At 45.7% G+C, this 22,847-nt stretch overlaps 1 protein-coding gene across 2 annotated transcripts in view; it reads right to left on the bottom strand.

Moving 5' to 3' along the window:
- The window catches only part of LOC119955499 (neural proliferation differentiation and control protein 1-like), a 224,204-nt gene that overhangs the window by 21,490 nt on the left and 179,867 nt on the right, over window positions 1-22,847 (bottom strand). For both annotated transcript variants that reach the window (XM_038781744.1, XM_038781745.1), the window contains one exon: window positions 1,582-1,677. In XM_038781744.1, coding sequence (XP_038637672.1) covers window positions 1,582-1,677 — 96 coding nt within the window. The remainder of the gene's footprint in view (window positions 1-1,581; window positions 1,678-22,847) is intronic.

Raw genomic sequence — 22,847 nt, 5'->3', positions numbered from 1 at the left:
GTTCTACAATTCATGAGCTTTGTTTATTATGCACTTTCAAGAATTGGATGACATCGAACATGGGGCGGATTGGACTGTGTATGTTGTTGGCTATTTATGGGTGGATGGTGGATTCCTGACTCTTTTTCTTTGATGTTTGCATTTAAAATGTTGAGGCTTGTTTTGGGGTTGGTGGGAGGGAGGAATTGTTGGCCAGGGGAATGACATTGTATTTGTTACCGTTGATTGTTTGTTGGTGGGTGTAAATTTGGATGGAAATGTGAAAAAGGAGAATAAAAATTTGTTTAAAAAAAAACTATGCAGCAACTTTATATTTATCATAGAATCATAAGACCACAGATGGAACTCATTCAACATACCATGACGGGCTCTTGGTAGAACTATCCAATGAATTCCACTCTTCTACAGTTCCAAACATTTATCCAATGGGTTATGGGGATAGGGTGGAAGTGAGGGCTTAAGTGGGTTGGTGCAGACTCAATGGGCCGAATGGCCTCCTTCTTCACTGTATGTTCTATATTCTATGTTCCTATTTGAAGGTGACAATTTAATCTGCTCCCACTGTCCTTTCAAAACTGTGCATTCTCAATCATTAAAAACATTCTCATCACCCCTCATTTAGTAACAATCTTAAATCACGTGGTCACGAATCCCACCATGGCAGATGGTGAAATTTGAATTGAATAAAATAAAATCTGGAACTAAAAGTCTAAAGGTTTTGGATTGTCGTAAAAACCTATTGGCTCACTAATGTCCTTTGGGGAAGGAAATCTGCCGTCCTTACCTTGTCTGGCTGACATGTGACTCCAGACCCATGGCAATGTGGTTGACCCTCGAATGCCTTCAGGAAGGGCCAATAAATGCTGGTCCACAGCCCATGAACAAATAGAAAAATCCTAAACCTGCACAGTTCGGAATCATGCCCCGACTAAAAGGCATCGTCAAAGACAGTTTTTAAGGTTGCTTTTGGAGGCGAGGATAAAAGGAAGACCAGAATATTCCAAAATGTGCGTGCAAATTGGTGCAGGCCCTGCCACTAATGGAAGAGTAGAGGTAATGAGAAAAATGCACTGTAAACCAGAGTTGTTGAAGGGGGGTGTGTGTGTGTGTGGGGTGTGTGTGTGTGTGAATGGCAGGACAAGGTCATGGGAAGAACATGTAGGTGAAATTATCATTCTGAAGCAAATACATAGCAAGTAGTATTGAAACCAAACAAACAATCAGAGGAATTAGTAAGTAGGGCTTTAAGCAAGTTGGTAAAATTCGGAACTAACAGGACATTGATAGAGAGGCAGCGAGACTCTTATTCGTTCCTACACCAGCACTCCTTGTTGACAACCTCATCAATAGCATGCACCTCTGCACACCCGGTCCCAGCTGATACAGCACTATAATCCAAATCAAAGTGTACCAGTTTACAGCAGATAATGGCAACAGATAGAACCTGCCTGCAGCTTTTAAACAGAGGAACAAACCCTGCAGGAGCATTAAACAAAGGGCTCAAAGCGTCGCAAAACAATAATTTCACATTTAGAAGTTGATCTCAATCCTTCTGTCGTGCTCAGTGTGCAGTGTACTTACTCTCTGCGGCCAGTTGTGGCACATCATCTTTTTTGGCTAAGAGTGATGCTATGTAATCAATATCACCATCGATGTCGGAGGCCCCTTGATGCATCCCTACAGGGAGAGAGAAAACAAATCTGAATAGCCAGAAAACTGCAGCATTTGAAATGATGGTGAGAAGGAGCAAACAGAAAAATCGATCTTTTGTAAAGTGCTAATTACCTTCTGGGTGAACGAACCCCAATGACTTAAATTACTGCCAGCCATTTATCCTTTTAACCTCCAGTTTAAACTCATTTGAATAGTCAACTGGCCCAATTTAAATAAATGCACCATAATTACCAAAATATTTTCCCTGGAACTCAATGTTTGAATCGCTCCAAGCAGGTTTCGGCTCTCAAAGTCACAACTGATCACCCATTATGACAAAAGGTAACTTTCCCTCCTCATCCTTCAAGTTCGGTCTGTAGCTTTCGACGTGGTTGGCCACACAATTCTCCTCGAGTACCCCTAGTGTTGTCTAGCTGGGTGGGGCAGCATGTGCCTGGTTTAATTCTTATTCACAGTCCGAACCAGCAATGGCTTCTTTTCTCTCCCCTTCCCAATCATGCACCGTTCCCGCTGATGTCGCCAAAGATCTATCCTTGATCCTCTTTAGTATCTACATCCTGACCCTCCACCACTTCTTCTGAAAACCGTGTGCTAATTTCCACATGTATACTGACAACACTCCGCTCATCTCACCACTATCGCTCTCTACCCCTCTGCTGGCTCCAAGTTGACATATTGCTTGCCCAACATCTAGATGAACAGATATTTCCTACTAACTAAATATTGGAAAGAACAAAGCCATTGTCTTTGGAAAAATCTACAAACTCTGTTCCTTAGCCGCTAACTCTCCCTGGAAACTGTCCAAAGAGGAATAGGACTGTTTGCAACCTTGAGGTCATACCTGATCCTAAGATAAGCCTCCATCCACATATCTGTGCCATCCCAAGGATTGCCTATTTCTACGTCTATAACATCGCCTGACATCCCGTGCCACAGCTCACTGCTGCAAAACCCTCATGCACCTCTTTGCCACCTCTAGACTTCAGCGTTCCTGGCTAGTCCACTTGACGTCATCTAAACCTCTGCTGCCCTTGTCCTCTCACACATCCTGTCCTGTGTGACCTACATTGGCTCATGGTGAAACCCCCTCCATGGCTTCACCCTCTGTACTCAGTAATCTCCCAACATTGACCTTCCACTTCTGGCCTCAATATCCCCAATTTTAGTCACTTCATCATTGGCAGCTGTGCCTTCAGCTGAGAGGCCCTAAACTTTGGTATCCCCTTCCTGCCTCTCTTTCCTCTTTTAAGATGCTCCTTAAACCTACCCCTTTGGCTAAACTTTTAGGCATCTGATAATGTCCCTAATGTCTCATTGGCGTGAAGGAGGATGAGAGGTGACTTAATTGAGGTGTATAAGATGATGAGAGGGAAAGATAGAGTGGACGTTCAGCGACTTTTTCCTCGGGTGGATGTAGCTATTACAAGGGGGCATAACTATAAGGTTCATGGTGGAAGATATAGGAGGGATGTCAGAGGTAGATTATTTACTCAGAGTGGTTGTGGCTTGGGACGGACTCCCAGCTATGGTAGTGGAGTCGGACACTTTAGGAACTTTCAAACGGTTATTGGATAGGCATATGGAGTGCATTAGAATGATTGGGAGTAGGTTGATTTGATCTTAGTTTCAGACTAGTTTGGCACAACATCGTGGGCCGAAGGGCCTGTACTGCGCTGTACAGCTCTATGTTCTATGTTCTAAAGCACATTGCACTGTTTTACTACATTTAGGGATGATAAATACATATCAGTTGTTGTTGCTGAACAAAATGGCTCTCATTTCCATGTATAAAAATATATTTATGTTAGGAATCGATTTGACTTCAATTTATAGTGCTAAACATTCACTTGTAAAACTCCAGTCCCAGAATATTTCCTTTTTTTTCTTCTTTGTTTTTATAAATTTAGAGTACCCAATAATTTTTTCCAATTAAGGGGCAATTTAGCGTGGCCAATTCACCTAACCTGCTGCACATCTTTGGGTTGTGGGGGCTAAACCCACGCAGACACGGGGAGAATGTGCAAACTCCACACGGACAGTGACCCAGGGACGGGATTCGAACCCGGGTCCTCAGCGCCGTAGGCAGCAATGCTAACCACTGCGCCACCGTGCTGCCCCAGTCCCAGAATATTCCTGATCATGGACTTGCAGTGTCACCATTTACTGTGTCTGCAAGATTTATTTGACTTGAAGGAGAGGGAATTCATTATATTGTGGTAAGTCTTGGCATCACTGACTCTTGACATGCGGGCCATGGAGCAAAGGACCATCCCACATTAAACTTGCCAGATCTGCCAAGGCCTGATGCCAAAACAAAATAAGCAGAGGATCTTGCCAATTCCAGCAAAGGATCTTTGCAGTCGCTGCTACCTGGAGGCAACCTGCTTTTCAGAATAGGGTGGCACAAACATGGCATTTCATCCATACAAAAAGTTGCAATTGTATAACAGTCAATTGTGTTTAAATATAGACACTTGGATATTTGTGTTGAATGGCTAGCAGACTTCAATTTGGGCTACTGATATTTTTGCAGGTAAAGGCACAGCTGACAATATCAAAACGGGACCTGTAGGATGTACGATCCCCAGAAGGTTCTTGTTTTGGTTTCTAGTTCTACATTTTAAAAAAAACAAACAGTTTCTTCCCTGTAGTTGGACTACCTGTCCTTACAAAACAATTTTCGCAGTTGATCCTGCGATCAATTGCACTCCAAACAGTCGTTGCATCATTTGTGTCTTGATTGCATAAACAGTGCTCATCATTATTAACTGGCCCAGATCAGCCCGAGTGTTGGGTGGTGTCGACTTCCAGCAGAGGAAGGGAGATCAGGGAACAAATACGCCTTCAGGCATGTATGTATCTTGCTGGGATGTCCGGTTGTCTTGGGCAGTAGCAAGGCTTGGATATTGGGCAGGACCCTGCCCTGGGCTTTGGTGGCTCCTCCAGGATCTGTTCAGTTTCTCCTAGTTGTGGCTAGCAAGCTGCAAGGGTGCAGGATGTCCTGGGTCACATATAGATATAGAATTTACAGTGCAGAAGGAGGCCATTTGGCCCATCGAGTCTGCACCGGCTCTTGGAAAGAGCACCCTACTCCCATAACCCAGTAACCCCACCTAACACTAAGGGCAATTTTGGACACTAAGGGGAATTTATCATGGCCAATGCACCTAACCTACACATCTTTGGACTGTGGGAGGAAACCGGAGCACCCGGAGGAAACCCACGCACACAGGGGGAGGATGTGCAGACTCCGCACAGACAGTGACCCAAGCCGGAATAGAACCTGGGACCCTGGAGCTGTGAAGCAATTATGCTATCCACAATGCTACCGTGCTGCCCACTAGCTCCAGGATCTCAGTGATCCAGTACTCAAGAACAGCAGCCAAGTGGATGAGGCTTTTAGGGAGGGAGATCCAGGATTTTGGCCCAAATTTAACAAGATGTGATGGTTATCGAACACTTTTAAGCAGATTAACAACGAGGAGTATTTTGATGTTAATTGAGCACTTTGTTGATGATAAATGAGGGCTGCTGTTGTGATTATGACTCGGTCCAAGTTACACTGTTTGATGTCAAATAATGCACTGACTGGAGTGCAATTGGAATGCAGAATCTATGTTAACATTTTCTAGCAGGGGCTTACCTCACCAGACTTGGTATCAGCGTCCAACTTAATACTGTCCTCAACTCATGCCCGCCTACAATTTCACTTTCTAACAGTATCCAGCAGTAGAATCCCTTGCACCATGGCACCAAGATCAACTTTAGCACTCGAAGTGATAGGAAACTCAGCATATTTTGGGATTAAACCTGGAACCATTGATTGGGACATAAGGAAAGTAGTCTCTGCCAAAGTAGCATTCAAAGAGCTACAACGTGTTCAACATTTTAATAGGCTGGTGATAGGTGGGGAGTAGGTGGAAATGGAGAAATTAGCCAAAGTTCCACGCTGCGTTATTATCCAACCACATAATGGAACGTGATTGCAAACAACCTGACCCAAGGGCAAGATCAAGCCAAGATAGTAATGCCTTTAGGTTGAATAGCTTGAAAATGCCCCTGTCTGATCAAATGCGAAAATTGGCAGTTACATTAGTGCCAGAGAGATCTAAAACACCCTTGGAACGGTGTTCAGCAGGTTGTGAAGCGAGAAGCTGGCATTGCTTGAAGGCTAAGGTAAATGCTCTCCACATGATCGCAGATTCAAAGACGAGGAGAAAATTCATTTGAAAAATTTGTTTGGTGTCATCTAACAAGGGAAAAGTTTGGTAAATAAAGCTGGATTTAGAATGACTCCTCTCATAAGACTAGTGCAACATAAATCAATAATGGCTTAAAATATTTTAGCTCAATAGTTCAACTAAAATATTTTCTACTTCCCAAAATAAATCCCGTTTCCAATGTGCATGCAAGTGATCAAGCTGATTGGATATACTGATAGTATCATGTGAACCAAGTGTAGTGTGTAAATACAGCATTATTCACCTTGAGTGGATCATAGAAAAGAGAGAGTGAAGCAAAAGTTAAACAACAGGATTAAGAGAACTGAGCATCAACCATGAAATTGGGGCTAATAAAGGGGATAAGATTTGGCTTGTTGTCTTGCTAAATAAAACTGTCAACAGCACATACCAAAGGGCCTTGGCCTGTAACCCCCAACAACTATAGGCTGGCTGTGTGTGGTTGCAAGTGGAAGCTGCGGGGAGCCTGGAAATCACCATACCACACTCTCTCAAGACATAAGCAAACAAGCCCTGCTCTGAGCGGGAGGGCTTGGCCAGGATCGCAAGAGGTGATACAGATGTAAATCAGCAGCTTGCACAGTGTCAGATTGCAAACACTCAATGGGTCTGAAAGAAGACAGATGGGATTGATGACAAATTGTCTGCTCCATAATAGCAGTCAACAGCTCCCTGTTGCTCACAATGGGCAGCACCTTTTAGAGCAACATCCCTTACAATTTGTTTCAGGAGGGGACAAGCACATCGGTGCCTGGGGTGGAGCAGCAAGGGAGTGAGTTTGGATTGATTTGATCATTTAGAAAACGCACACAGCTCGAGATAACGTCTGCACTTTCAGAGACAGTAGTTGCCGGAATATACTTCTCTTTGTTCCGCAAAACACTAAATTGCATACAATTCAGTTTTCCTTATCTGATCTTTATCAGTGAATTCACTGTCTGCTAAATGCACTGTTTTTACATTGAGACTCGGTGCCGTAATAGGAGCCTATGGTACACAACTACAAGTGGAGGTACAGGTATGCAATAAAGTTATATTAAGGTGGGGGCAGCACGGTGGCGCAGTGGGTTATCACTGCTGCCTCACGGCGCCGAGGTCCCAGGTTCGATCCCGGCTCTGGGTCACTGTCCGTGTGGAGTTTGCACATTCTACCCGTGTTTGCGTGGGTTTCATCCCCACATCCCAAAGATGTGCAGGATAGGTGGATTGGCCACGTTACATTGGAAAAATGAATTGGGTACTCTAAATTTATAAAAAAAAGTTACATTAAGGTTAGACTGTAGCTGCCTCACGACGCCAAAGAACCGGGTTCGATCCCGGCACCGGGTCATTGACCGTATGATGTTTGCATATTCTCCCAATGTCTGTGTGGGTCTCACCCCCACAACCCAAAAAGATGTGCAGGGTAGGTGAACTGGCCACGCTAAATTGCCCCTTAATTGGAAAGAGAGAATCGGGTACTCAAAATTTTAAAAAACAGGGAGACCGCAGGCAGTCTAATTTCTGCAGGCAGTGCCATAATGCAGCCGGGAAAAAAGGCATCACTAGCGCACTTCAGAGACATGCAGACCCGGGCATATGTTTGCTCATCAGATGGCAACAGATACCTGCAATGGTATTCTTTCCCACTCCCACACAATTGTCTCTGATGCCCCCTAAAGATTCAGCCTAGGTGAGTGGGATTAGCTGTGTTGATCTTGCAGAGAGCCGCCATGGACATGACTCCATGGACAGTGGCCTCATTCTGTGCTGAAATGCATGATTTTTTTCCCACTTTCCCCCACATATCCGAGCATCATTAAGATCAGCTACTTCCACCTCGGTAACATTGCCCCATTCTGTCGAAGCCTCATGGACATCTACCTCCCTCCCAATTCCTGTAACCACTCACAATGCTCCAAGATATCTGCACCCCTCCAATTGTGTCCTCTTGAACATCGTCAATTTTAGTTGCTCCACCATAGATGGTTGTGTCTTTAGTTGTCATGGCCCCGTTTCCTTCTATTCACATCCTAAATGTCTTTACCTCGCTTTCCTCCCTCAAAATACTTCTTAATACCGATCTCTTTGACTAACCTTTTAGTCATCTGCTTTAATATTTCCATATGTGACCCATTCCCTAAATTTTGTTTGACAGTGCTTGCGTTGCGTCTTGGGAATGTCTTACTATGTTAAAGATGCTGTATAAATGCACATTGTTGTTGTGCTGTTGTCAATTTTTTCTAGCCAAATTTAAGCTAACTGGATTGAAGGTGGTGAAGTTAAAATGGCTGTATTTTAAGATGCACAATTGTTTTCCATTTCACAATGCAGATTGGAAATCTGTGCTGCCATGGGAAATAAGGGAAACACAGTGCACCAGGAAGTAAAATACATCAGGGAAGTACACTTAAGCTCTGCAGTATTATACAATTAATGTGGTAATGTGGAGTCTAAATTAACAAACATTTTTGTCTGTATTTTAACCATGAATATACTGAAGTCTGTATACACAATATACAGAAGATAAATATTTGAAAAACAAAGTTTTTACCCTCCTTTCCTCTGCTGCTGATCCTTTCTTGGCAAACATCATTTGAAAACACATCAGGGTCCACCATGTACGCCGACAACATCCAGCCACTGCCTCAGATTTGTCATGCTGCTCTTTTGTGATCCAGCATTGGAGGAGAAATTTCCTCCAACTAAATATTGGAAAGACTGAGGCCATTGTCTTTGGCATTCAGCCGTCATACTCGATCCCTGCTGTCCATTGCCTGAGGCTAAACTAGACTGGGTCACAACTTAGCTGCCCATATATCATGCTCTTGTTCTTATTTGTTCTATTTGACCCTTGTACCCTCATCATAAAACAGTCTTCCACTTCCATTATCATAACATTGTTCATAAGACCATAAAGATGTAGGAGCAGCATTAGGCCATTCAGCCCATTGAGTCTGCTCCGCCATTCAATAATGGCTTATATTATCTCCTGCCTTCTCCCCATAACTCTTGATCCCCATATTAATCAAGAACCTATCTATCTTGGTCTTAAAGTCACTCAGTGTCTTGGACTCTACAGCCTTCTGCGGCAATGAGTTCCACAGATTCAGCACGCTCTGGTTGAAGAAATTCCTCCTTATCTTCGTTTTAAAGGATTGTCCTTACAGTCTGAGGCTGTGCCCTTAGATTCTAGTTTCTCTCCACATTCACTCTAGGCCTCTCAGTATTCTGTAAGATTCAATGAGATCCCCCCCCCCTCTAAACTCCATCGAGTACTGTCCCAGAGTGCTCAATCACTCCTCATAAGACAGGTGTGGATCTTCAGCTGTTTAGACCTCAAGTCCTGAAATTCACTTTCTAAACCATCAACCTCTCTCTCACATTCTTTAAAATAATAATCTTTATTAGTATCACAAGTAGGTTTACATTAACACAGCAATGAAGTTACTGTCAACAGCCTGTTCGGGTACATGGAGGGCGAATTCAGAATGTCCAATTCACCTAACAGCAGGTCTTTTGGGACTTGTGAGAGGAAGCCTGAGCATCCAGAGGAAACCCACGCAGACATGGGGAGAATATGCAGACTCCACATGGACAGTGACCCAAGTGGGAATCAAGCATGGGACTCTGCCGCTGTGAAGCAACAGTGCTAACCACTGTGCTTTAAAAAGGCTTCTTAAAACCTACCTCTGACTAAAATTCAAGTATCTACCCTAATATATGAATACTTAATCATCAGTCCATAATATCCTTATTTGACTGGGTATCTAATTTTATTTGAGAATGGTCCTGTGAAGCATTTTGGGACGTTCAATTCCAGCAGCCCTTGGTGATGGTGGTTGGTCTGGTCCAAGGTCAGCAAGCAGTTCCACTTTGGAGGTGAAGCACCTCCTGAATCCTATCCTTATCTACGATCCAACCAGAAGCATATTTCAAAGCGGCCAAGAACCCATGATCTTCCCCTTCACTATCCAGTCAGTGGCTCGTGGTTGCTCCATCTGGGAACAGCAGAGGTATGGACCTCCTGGATCTGTCCAGACCAGTTCCACGCCAAGTTCTGAATTCACTAACTGAGGCACAGCTCTTTTCTCCACCTATTAAATTTCCTCTGAGCCAATGCACATGTTCCTGATGAAAGACAAGTGGACCCGCTCAGGCATAATGCTGTTTTTCAGTTACTGATCAGGTGCTGTGCAAGCATGTACCCATCTCCTACGTCATTTTCACTTATTCTTTTTGGGCAATCTCTCTCTGGGCATTTTCATCCTCCAGGGGAATTCATAGAATTTCTACTGGGCAGTATCATAGAATTTACAGTGCAGAGGAGGCCATTCAGCCCATCGAGTCTGCACCGGCCCTTGGAAAGAGCACCGAATTTAAGGCAACGCCACTACCCTATTCCCATAACCCAGTAACCCCACCTACCCTTTGTTTTCTAGACACCAAGGGTAATTTATCATGGCCAATCCACTTAACCTGCACATCTTTGGACCAAGGGAGGAAACCGGAGCACCCGGAGGAAACCCACCCACACATGGGGAGAATGTGCAGACTCTGCACAGAAGGAGGCCCTTAGCCCATCGGGTCTGCACCTACCCTCCGAAACCTTAGGGAAAACTCCTCTGCTCTTCTTTGGACTAGTGGCTTGAGATCAGTTATGTCCATCTGTGTAGGCATAATCTCACCCACAAGTCGGCACCCACCAACACTCCGTACTTGCTCAGTACTTTTCACAAGGCCAGATTACGTGCGTACAATTTGCTGACAGGCACAAGAATACTACCACCGAGTCAGGAACTTTCTGCAATGGTGAATCACAACCTGTTATTCTTGTGGGGAATTGCCTGTCAGCTGTTGCATCGTGTAGTTCCAGCTGTTCAGTTAATCCAACTACTTGGAGCTCGCATGAATGACCCAGTATGATTGTCTACTGTGGAAATGCAATATCCTGTGTAAATTTTCTCATTTTCTACAGCCTGCTTATTTGAACATATGGTACCTTTATCTTTTGTTGTGCAGCAATGAGGGCTACACATGCATTGCACCTTAAAAGGGAAAACTTTGGGCAGCATGGTGGTGCAGTGGTTAGCATTGCTGCCCGCTGCACCACGGACCCGGGTTCAATTCCAGCCCGGGTCACTGTCCGTGTGGAGTTTGCACATTCTCCCGGTGTCTGCGTGGGTCTCACTCCCACAACCCAAAGATGTGCAGGATAGGTAGATTTGTCACACTAAATTGCCCCTTAATTGGGAAAAAGAATTGGGTACTCTAAATTTATAATTAAAAAAGGGACATCCTGCAAATGGCTCACAATGATTCAAATGCCTGTAACCTTGAGCAGCCAAGTGGACAGAAACTGTCGATATTTTTCGAAACCAATAAAGGAGAGCACATAACATGCCCATCATATGCAGCACGTCATTAGCCTGCCAAATCTTTCGTTAATTAAAATTCCTTTTCCATAGAAGATAATTTTTCAGCTCTCAACCCTTATGCTCAGTTACATTGTTCAAACACTGAAATACTTTTGGAAATCAAAAACAACAATCTGAATGATTTGCATGGGTTACAGTCAGGAAGGCACTTAAATACGGATTGTGGTCTGCCATTGGTGAATGATTGGCTTCAATCAACTTAATTAGCTCACCCGTTTCTTCACAAATCAGTAACATTAGGTACCAAATTGCACAGAAACCCAAGTAAAATAAGACTCTGGAAATTTTAAATTTAAAGGCTAAAGACATCAGAATTCTACTCACTACTAAAGACAAAAGGATGTTACCTTAATTACTGAAAGGGCAGAAAAAAGAAAAATATCGATCTAAATATCAGGAGTAGATACAAAATGAGAGGATATCAAGCTCTCTATCTTTAACAAACATCAGCATGGAAAGAGGAAGTTAGATGCCTAAACTCTCCTCACTTGGCACTTGGTCAGTCACAAATCAGGGGCAGAATTCTTCGACCCCCAGCAGGGTCGGTGAAATCGCCCGGGGCCTTCGTAAACCCCGTGGCCGGAATTCTCCGCCACCCGGGAATCGGCGGGGGCGGGAATCGCGCCGGCCGGTTGGCGGGCCCCCGCGGCGATTCTCCGGCCCGTGATGGGCTGAAGTCCCGCCGCTGTCAGGCCTCTCCCGCCGACGTGGTTTAAACCACCTCTGGTGGCGGCGAGAGAAGGCTGTGCGAGCGGGCCCCAGGGTCCTGAGGGGCGCGCGGGGCGATCGGACCCCAGGGGGTGCCCCCAAGGTGGCCTGGCCCACGATCGGGGCCCACCGATCTACGGGCGGGCCTGTGCCGTGGGGGCACTCTTTTTCTTCCTCCGCCGCCACGGACTCCACCATGGCGGATGCAGAAGAGACCCCCTCCACCACACATGCGCCGGTGGTGACGTCAGTGGGCGCTGACGCTCCGGCGCAAGCGCGGACTCACGGCGACCGGCGAAGGCCTTTCGGCCAGCCCCGACGCCGGTTGGCGGGCGCCAAAGGCCGTTGGCTGAGCGGGAGCCACTCCGCCGTGGGCCTAGCCCCTAAAGATGCTGAATTCTCTGCACCTTTGGGGAGGCCCGACGCCGGAGTGGTTCTCGCCACTGCCGTACGCCGGGACCCCCCCGCCCCGCCGTGTAGGGGAGAATCCCGGCCCAGATTATTCTGCAGGACTAATGCATATTAAAATTTTCACTGCTCTAGAATATGCATAAACACAAAATAATCAACAGAACAGGAATTTATGTACAGTAATTGCTCATATCCCACAAGAACCAAAAGGCACTTCTATGCTGTGCCATAGGCTCCAGCAAATGATATCTCGATCACTCCTCATTATCATAAATGACATTTGGCACTGGCTGCAAGCATGGCGCTTATACACGCAGCAGGTAGCTCTGGCAGCTGATCTGGAGATCCGTAACAATGTGTGACAATGACAACAACTTGCATCTTTAATGTAAAAAGTCCCAAGGCACTTCAAAGGAGTGTTAGAAAATAAAATTTGCCATAGATCTACACAAGGAGAGATTAGGGCAGAAGACTGATGTAGTGTCCAAATGAACATCTTAAAAGGAGGAAAGAGAAACAGAATTGTTTCGGGATTAAATTCCACAGATTAGGCCCTTGGAAGCTGAAGGCCTGGCTGCCTATGGCAGAGCAATTAAAATCAGGCTGGCTCAAGAGGCAAGAATTGGAGGAGTGCAGAGATCTCAGAGGGTTGTAGAGCTGGAGGAGATTCAAGAGATGGGCAAGAGCAAGGCAATGGAGGGGTTTGGAAACCAGGATGAGAATTTTAACATCAAGGCATTGCTGAACCGGGCGGGGGTCAGTGCAGGTCAGCAAGCAAAGGGATGATGGGTTACTGGGACTTGGTGCGAGCAACAGTGTTTTGGATGAGTTAAGGAGGGTGCAAGACGGAAGATTACCAGGCGAGTCTACAGCTAACAAATTTGTCAATGAGGGCTTTAGTAGAAGAAAAACTGAGGCAAGAGTGGAGGTGGGCGATGTTATGGTGGTTAATTAAGAGGATACAGAGTTTGAAGTTCACCTCGGAGCCAGTAAGACAAAGATTATGAACAGGCTCAGAGAAGTGACCAGGGAAAGGAATGAATTCGTAGGTTAGGTTCGTACTGCCAGTCAACAAGGTAGGTTTGGTCATTTGCCTTGGGAAATACTGTCAATTATGTAAAACAAAGCAACACTGTAAAATGCACCACTGTGAATGATACTCCTGACAATTCAAAATTACACTGTCACTTTAAAAAATTCCATAATTTGAATTAAATAGCTGGAATAAAATGTTTAAAGCTCAATCTGAATTCAAATCAAGTGATTTAAAAATACTAATATTGGGCTACAGTCATCTAATACATGCAACGTCTCAAAACTTATATCACTTGCCATAGCATAGTAGCACAGTGGTTTGCACTGTTGCCTCACAGACCAGGGTCCCAGGTTTGATTCCCAGCATGGGTCACTGTCTGTGCGAAGTCCATACGTTCTCAGTGTGTCTGTGTGGGTTTCCTCCAGGTGCTCCGGTTTCCTCCCACAAGTCCCAAAAGATGTACTATTAGGTGAATTGGACATTCTGAATTCTCCCACTGTGCACCCGAACAGGTGCTGGAATGTGGCGACTAGGGGATTTTCACAGTAGCACAGTGGTTAGCACAAATGCTTCACAGCTCCAGGGTCCCAGGTTCGATTCCGGCTTGGATCACTGTCTGTGCGGAGTCTGCACATCCTCCCTGTGTGTGCGTGGGTTTCCTCCGGGTGCTCCGGTTTCCTCCCACAGTCCAAAGATGTGCAGGTTAGGTGGATTGGCCATGATAAATTACCCTTAGTGTCCAAAATTGCCCTTAGTGTTGGGTGGGGTTACCGGGTTATGGGGATAGGGAGGAGGTGTTGACCTCGGGTAGGGTGCTCATTCCAAGAGCCGGTGCACTCTCGATGGGCCGAATGGCCTCCTTCTGCACTGTAAATTTTATGATAATCTATGATAACTTCATTGCAATGTTAATGTAAGCCTACTTGTGACAATAAAGGTTATTATTATTCTCACTTTTGCATGTGACTGACTTTGCACATCCCAGCTGACATGATGGTGGAATGTTGGCCTCAATATCCTTGCATGTACAGGGAGGGGGGACCCTATTTGGTTCCTGCTACTTCTATTTATCTGGTTGACTATTTGTCTGCAATGGACCCTGTTAACCTATATTCAGTATGGTTAGAATTGAAGACAAGACTTCAGAAGACCTGGCTGTGCGCGCTACTGTGTTTTCAAGAAAGGTGAGATTTTTTTAAAAAGTGGTATACAATATTAGAAATGAATGTCAGTTAACACAGTCACAAGGGGCAGCACGGTGGCGCAGTGGGTTAGCCCTGCAGCCTCACGGCGCCGAGGTCCCAGGTTCGATCCCGGCTCTGGGTCACTGTCCGTGTGGAGTTTGTACATTCTCCCCGTGTTTGCGTGGGTTTCACCCCCACAACCCAAAGATGTGCAGGTTAGGTGGATCGGCCATGCTAAATTGCCCCTTAATTGGAAAAAAATAATTGGGTACTCTAAATTTATTTATTTTTAAAACACAGTCACAAAGGTTCTGGAATAGTTTTGATGGTGAAACTAGTTTCAGGAAACTTTTCAGATGCATATCAGATCCTGTTATTCAGGCTTGGTCTTCTTACCTCAACTTCAAAGGTGTCAGAAGCTTAGTCATTTCCCCTCCCCTTATCCCCTTACAATAGACAGTAAAGCAGCCCCACTGGGGGGCCACAGGAAGACAGGCAAGTGCAGTAGTAAATAAACCAGGGGGCATGAGTGTGGGTTCAGAGAAGGAAATGGATTGCACCGCTCCCCACTGTCCACTACCCCACCCACTAATTCAAGGTTAAGGCAAAGCATTTCTTCTATAAAACTATCAAATGATTAAAGTGTTTGAGGACAAACATAACACCCTCCACATTATACAATTAACTATAATTAATATGGCACTGACTGCACTGGGCGGAATGAGTAATTTGTTTGATTAATCTACCATGCTGAAATCTGTGACTTAATAACAGAGGTATTGGCTAAAAGTGCAACATTGATTGGTTGTGACATGCATCAGCAGATTTAGAAGCATTTTAAATTTGTTGTCATGTACAAAAATATCCCCAATTCATTTTAAAGCCAATTATCCCATGTGTATTCTAAAACTACGAGAACAGGGCCAGCAAACCCATAGACAAGCCTACCGTCTCCACATCACCGACACCCGTTATTAATCAGCAGGCAATCTGAGACAGGTCACAAGTGATTCACCAGATGAATATGTCCTTGCCAAGACTGATCAGATAGTCAATTTCCATTGCTGCCCACAGCAGACGACATTTTCACAATTAAATTGGGAGCTCCATGAAGCACTGCTTAACAATAGACCCAGGAAAAGAACAAATATGTTGGCATTTCTACAGCGCCTTGTACATCCTCAGGACATCCCAAAGTGCTTTTCAGCCAATCAAGTACTTCTGAAGGGCAGCCATTGTTATTTAGGGAGTGAAATGTTGGCAATTTGCATAATGTAAGATTCCATCAACAGCAATGAGATAAATGGCCAGATAATGTTTTGGTGACTGTGGTTCAGGGAAGAAAGGTTCACCAGGGCAGTAGGAAACCTCTGCGCATCTTTGAATAGTGCTGTGGAAATTTCTGATGTCCATCTAAACTGGAGCAACTGCCTTTGACTTAAATGTCTCACGCAGAAGACCTTTAAGTGTTACTCTCCTTGATTTTATCTTGGTGCCATTCTAAAATCAAGATCTGGTGGAGGGCAGTGATTTTGATTGGCAGCTTAAAAAGGGAACCGAGCATCATGCTATATAAATGAAAAGAAAAAAGCAGGGCCTTTCGAGTGCTCCCAGCTTTATTCAAGAAAGTGTCGCTAACTGCAGGAGCAATGCATGCCGGCTATTAATAGCACTCCTTCAGTCTCAGACAGCCATGCTGGAACTGCACTGCTGTACTAAAAGCCAGATTTGTCATATTATGGTAAACACACGTGTTCTTGTATTTTAAGCAATTTCTGTGACGGCACGTTGTAGTAATTGATGGTAAGGTCTCACAGAGCTACAATCAGAAATAAATATGGCTCAATCTTCACCAAGGGATGGCAGTAGAGACCCATTTTTTGTGGATTTGCATGCTCGTCATTGCACAAAGTCAAACTTGATTTCTTGCTTTTCACAAATCTATTCTTTTCATATATTCTTTAGAGGACAGCAACAGGGAAACAAAAATGGGCCACCAGTCCATCAGGATCCCTTAGAAAATATAAAAAATGCCCCAATTGACTCGAAGGCCTGCAGCCACTTCACGGCTGAGTTCTGTGCATGTTGCATCCATTCTTCCTGCATCACATGAATTCTGACCGACAAACCTGAGAGATGGGTCATGCTAGGGTTATGTTGCAAAACTGTTACAACAAGTGGTAATATTTATGGCGCTGTCACAACGTCAATGACGTGACAACTAGTTACATCACTAAACAGGTCATCCTATTTAACTTACTGCTGTACCGTGGGACATTCTGTGCACAAATGGGATGCTCCATCTTCCCACGTTACAACAATGATTTCAAAGGTTTTTCATTGGCTGTGAAGTGCCGAGGGGGCAGGGAGGAGCTGTCATGAGAATGTAAATTCATCCCTCCTCCCTTACTCCCTCAAACATCTCACCCAAAATACAGTGCAGCAATGCCCCAGTATCGCACTTAGGCATCAGTCTAGATTACATGCTTAAATCCCTGGAGTACAGTTTGAATTTGTGATCTTCATGACTGATGTCAGAATACGATAAGAGTCATGGCTGCAGTGCAACAACAGTGAATTGGTCCTGGGTTTCTGCTTCGAAGGAAGCAAGGTATTGAAGCGCGTAACCCAAATGCAATTTCAAGCTTCCATTTACACGAGTTTACATTTATTTTGACCTTTCGTCGCCAAGTGTTCCACAACCAACGAAGTACTTTTGAAGTGTAATCACAGTTATGATCTTGCTCAAACAAATGTTGGAAAGGAGAACAGGAGAACTTCCCTGCTCTTCTTTGAATAGTGACATGGGATCTTTCACATCTACCCGAGGAAGCAGATAGGGTTTCAGTTTAATGTTTCATCTAAAAGGAGGTACCTCCAACAGCACAGCACTCCTTCAGTACTGCACTTGGAAGCCAGCTGAAATTACATACTCTAGTCTTTGGCATGGTCAACTGAAAAAGTTTCGAGTGCAGCTAACTTAGCAGAATATTTAAAAAAAAATATTAATTTAGCGCACCCAATTATTTTTTTTTTCAATTAAGTGGCAATTTAGCATGGCCAATACCCTGCGCATCTTTGGGTTGTGGAGGCGAGACCCACATAGACACGGAGAGAATGTGCAAACTCCACAGAGAGTGACCCGGGCCGAGATTGAACCTGGGTCCTCAGTACTGTAAGCAGTAGGGCTAACCACTGTGCCGCCCTGCTTAGCAGCATATAGAGGTTAAATAAGTAAACTTCGGACGCTAAGTTGCTAGCGAAGATCCTGGCCACCAGGATAGAGGACTGTGTGCCGGGGTGATACACAAGGATCAGACAGGATTTGTCAAGGGACGGCAGCTCAACACGAATGTGCGGAGACTGCTAAATGTTATTATGATGCCGGCAGTGGAGGGGGAGGCGGAGATAGTGGTGGCGCTGGATGCGGAGAAAGCGTTTGATAGAATTGAGTGGGGGTACCTGTGGGAGGTGCTGGAGCGGTTCGGATTCGGGGAGGGATTCATCAAATGGGTGAGGCTGCTCTACGCGGCTCCGATGGCGAGTGTAGTTACCAATGGAAGGAGATCGGAGTACTTTAGGCTCTACCGTGGGACCAGGCAGGGGTGCCCCCTGTCCCTCTTGCTCTTTGCACTGGCGATTGAACCTTTGGCTATGGCGTTGAGGGAGTCAGGGAGATGGAGGGGTCTGGTGCGGGGTGGGGAGGAACATCGTGTATCGCTGTATGCGGACGACCTGTTGTATGTGGCGGATCCAGAAGAGGGAATGCCGGGGGTGATGGAGCTGTTAGCGGAATTTGGGGGCTTCTCGGGCTATAAGTTAAATTTAGGCAAGAGCGAGGTATTTGTAGTACACCCGGGTGATCAGGAGGAGGGAATTGGGAGACTCCCATTTAAGAGGGCAGTGAAGAGTTTCAGATACCTGGGGGTGCAGGTGGCCAGGAGTTGGGGGACTCTCCATAAGCTTAATTTTGCCAGGCTGGTGGAGCAGATGGAGGGGGAATTTAAAAGGTGGGACATGGTGCCGCTATCGTTGGCGGGTAGAGTGCAGTCCGTCAAAATGACAGTTCTCCCGAGGTTCTTGTTCCTTTTTCAGTGTTTGCCCATCTTTATCCCTAGGGCCTTTTTGAGAAGGGTGACTAGCAGCATCATGAGCTTTGTTTGGGCGCATGGGACCCCGGGGGTGAAGAGGGTCTTCTTGGAGCGGGGTAGAGATGGGGGGGGGGCTGGCGTTACCCAATCTCTCGGGGTATTATTGGGCGGCCAATGTGTCGATGGTGTGCAAGTGGGTAATGGAGGGGGAGGGGGCAGCATGGAAACGGATGGAGAGGGCGTCCTGTGGAGATACAAGCCTGGGGGCCCTGGTAACGGCGCCGTGGCCGCTCCCTCCTACGAGGTATACCACGAGTCCGGTGGTGGCGGCTACCCTCAAGATTTGGGGCAGTGGAGGCGATATAGGGGAGAAGTGGGGGGCTCGATGGAGGCTCCGTTAAGGGGGAACCATAGGTTCGTCCCAGGGAACATTAGAACATAGAACATAGAACAGTACAGCACAGAACAGGCCCTTCGGCCCTCGATGTTGTGCCGAGCAATGATCACCCTACTTAACCCACGTAACCCGTATGCCCGTAACCCAATAATCCCCCCATTAACCTTACACTACGGGCAATTTAGCATGGCCAATCCACCTAACCCGCACATCTTTGGACTGTGGGAGGAAACCGGAGCCCCCGGAGGAAACCCACGCACACACGGGGAGGACGTGCAGACTCCACACAGACAGTGACCCAGCCGGGAATCGAACCTGGGACCCTGGAGTTGTGAAGCATTGATGCTAACCACCATGCTACCGTGAGGCCCCAATGCTACCGTGAGGCCCCAAAATTGATGGGGGATTTCAGGGTTGGCACAGAGCGGGCATCAGACAGCTGAGGGACCTGTTTATTGATGGGAGGTTTGCGAGCCTGGGGGAGTTGGAGGAGAAATTTGGGCTCCCCCCGGGAAACATGTTCAGGTATCTGCAGGTATCTGCAGGTAAAGGCATTTGCTAGACGGCAGGTGGAGGGATTCCCTTCGCTTCCCGCAAGGGGGGTGAGTGACAGGGTGCTTTCGGGGGTCTGGGTTGGAGAGGGGAAGATATCTGATATCTACAAGGTTATGCAGGAGGCGGAGGAGGCGTCAGTAGAGGAGCTGAAAGCTAAGTGGGAAGGGGAACTGGGGGAACAGATCGAAGATGGGACATGGGCTGATGCCCTGGAGAGGGTTAATTCTTCCTCCTCGTGTGCACGGCTTAGCCTCATCCAATTCAAGGTGCTGCACCGGGCCCACATGACCGGGACGAGGATGAGTAGGTTCTTTGGGGTGTCAGGTGCTCGGGGAGTCCAGCGAACCATGCCCATATGTTCTGGGCATGCCCGGTACTGGAGGAGTTCTGGAAGGGGGTGGCGAGGACGGTGTCGAGGGTGGTGTGATCCAGGGTCAAGCCAGGATGGGGACTCACGATTTTTGGGGTTGGGGTGGAGCCGGGAGTGCAGGAGGCGAAAGAGGCCGGTGTGCTGGCCTTTGCGTCCCTAGTAGCCCGGCGAAGGATCTTGCTACACTGGAAGGATGCGAGGCCCCCAAGTGTGGAGACCTGGATCAATGACATGGCGGGTTTCATTAAGCCAGAGAAGGTCAAATTCGCCCTGAGAGGGTCAGTACAAGGGTTCTTTAGGCGGTGGCAACCTTTCCTCGACTTTCTGGCTCAACGATAGGGTACGGGGACAGTAGCAGCAGCAACCCGGGGGGGAGGGAGAGGGAAAAGGGGGGGGGAGACGATGACTATGTTTGTTTATTTAATTTTAATTTATTTTAAGTTCTTTTGTTGTTCATTGGGGTTGGGGGGGGTGGGGGGGGGGGGGATGTGATACATGCGTCGATACGGTCTAGGGGTGTTACAGTTATTATGGGTTATTTTGTTGCATTTCATTATTTGTCGTTATGTTTTATATTTTCTGTAAAAAATTCCAATAAAAATTATTTTTAAAAAAAATAAGTAAACTTCTTGTCAGTACAGTTCAACACGGTACTCATTTTATGCACTTAACCACTAGACCTCGGGGCTGGATCAGTTACATTTACTTGTACGTACTGTTGCTAGTCTCAGTTGAATAGTGAAATCAGCATACGATACCACATTGAAAGAAAGGACACAAAGAGGCTAATGCCTGTGATGCACTGGAAGGATTACTTCCTTTAGATGGTAAGTAATTCTTGGAATAAACTTGTGGGTAGGGAACTGGAAATGAAAAGATTAGACTTGGTAGAGCTGTATGGGGAAAAGATAGGACGATAGGTGGTCTTGCTGAACATGTGACTCAAGATCAATTGAACAATCTTTCTTGTCTTTATTATTTTTCTAATCTTATGATTTTAAAGGCAATATCAATGCAAGTTTCTGTTGATACCCTACATCAAAACTGTCCCGAGACGGCCAAAGTCCTTGTTTGCTCAGTATTTGGGGTCAGGTTTACACAGCAGTGAAAGTACAGGATTGCACATAACTAGCAGGTCATTCATCAATTTATACAATCGTCAGTAAGTTGACTGCAAACTCCTCTATTCAGACAATTACTGTACCTACCATCTTCAGTACGAGACAAAATGTACATGAACCAACTTGCAACTTTGCATAAACCTCCAAGAGTGAACTATGCAAAACCCCATTGCCCTGGGATTGGAAAAGGAGGAATTGGCTGCAGAGCCCGCTGCCCAAAATTCACAGCAATCCTAATTTTTTTTTTGTGATTTATTTTAATGAGAGTAAATGTGGATCATTATGAGTTAGGTTCTGGCTAACTAATCTCTGTGCCAATTTTCCCCACCTATATTCCTGTTGTTTACCTTGTACTTCAAGTTCACTTAACATCAAGGTTTGTGTAGACGCGCTCGAGGTATTGAATGAGCATTCGATGCAGAACAGGACAGTCGTCACTGTATTGTGGCATATGCTACTCTAACTTCTGAAAATACACTGAAATCACAGGTTGAACTCAGGAAGTCATCCGATTCCTTCCTTTGACACTGTAAATTCTATGATCTTTCAATACCAGGTGATGCATCAAGCCTTTCATTTTGCAAGCTTGCTGTTAGTGGCAAATGGTGGCAAAGGAGATCTGATGCTTGAACAGGCTCGACCTCCCGTGTAAACAGAACTAATTCTGCTCTGCATCAGCGCAGTCACCTCTGTGGGTTCTGTGATATAAACTGTTCAGTGAAAGTGAAATGCATGTAGTTGATCACTTTATCACCACATCAAGACTGGCTCATTAAATTAATTAGGTTAAAGAAACCCAATATATGACACATTTCTAATATTGGCAGTACCTCTTAATTGTTCAAATTTAATGAATATTTTTGTATATTTGACATAAAAATCCAATTTTTACCATCATTAAAAATAAGTTAAAATCTGAAGAAATTCTTACAATGGGAATAGTTCTCTTTGTAGCCATGAATTTTCCTCTATAGTATGCACTCTATGTACGAGGTCCAATTATCTCTCAATTCAGCAAAGCAAATTTCCTGCAGGTAAGTCAAGGTGAAAGGAAACTTTTTGGAAAAAATACACTTTAGTTGTAAAATATAGAATCCCTACAGTACAGGAGACCATTTGGCCCATTGAGTCGCCACCGACCCTCCGAAAACGCAGCTTACCTCGGACTATTCCCCACCCTATTCCCGTAACCCCACTTAACCTGCACATCTTGGGATACTAAGGGACAATTTTGATATGGTTTGCACTGGCACTAGAAGCAGCAATTCACTCTCAACCACAAGCAATTCACTCTCACCAGCCATGCAAATTTATGCGTGGCGGGGATCGCAAAGGATTTAGTTGTGAAACCCGCTATCGGGCCGCCATTTTGAGCGGGCGGACCGACAGCGAGGTTCAGCGGTTGGCTCCCCTCCCTACCTCACCTGTGACAAGTACAGGTATTGTTTTATTTCCGCACCCCTTGCCGCCCACCACATGATTTGCTGGTTCACCCCCCCCCCCCCCCCAAATAGTACGTACACGAGTGACTTGACACTTCCACCAGAGACCCCCATATTAGAAGGCCAGCCCCTGTCAAAAACAAGAGGGCCAGACCCCCAGCCAATAAAAGAGGGCCAGTCATTCTGACCCATTTGCATCC

The sequence above is a fragment of the Scyliorhinus canicula genome, chromosome 21, assembly GCF_902713615.1.
Source record: "Scyliorhinus canicula chromosome 21, sScyCan1.1, whole genome shotgun sequence".
Classification (NCBI taxonomy): domain Eukaryota; kingdom Metazoa; phylum Chordata; class Chondrichthyes; order Carcharhiniformes; family Scyliorhinidae; genus Scyliorhinus; species Scyliorhinus canicula.
Note: the sequence above shows the minus strand (reverse complement) of the source record. Positions and strands in the feature narration are given on the sequence as shown.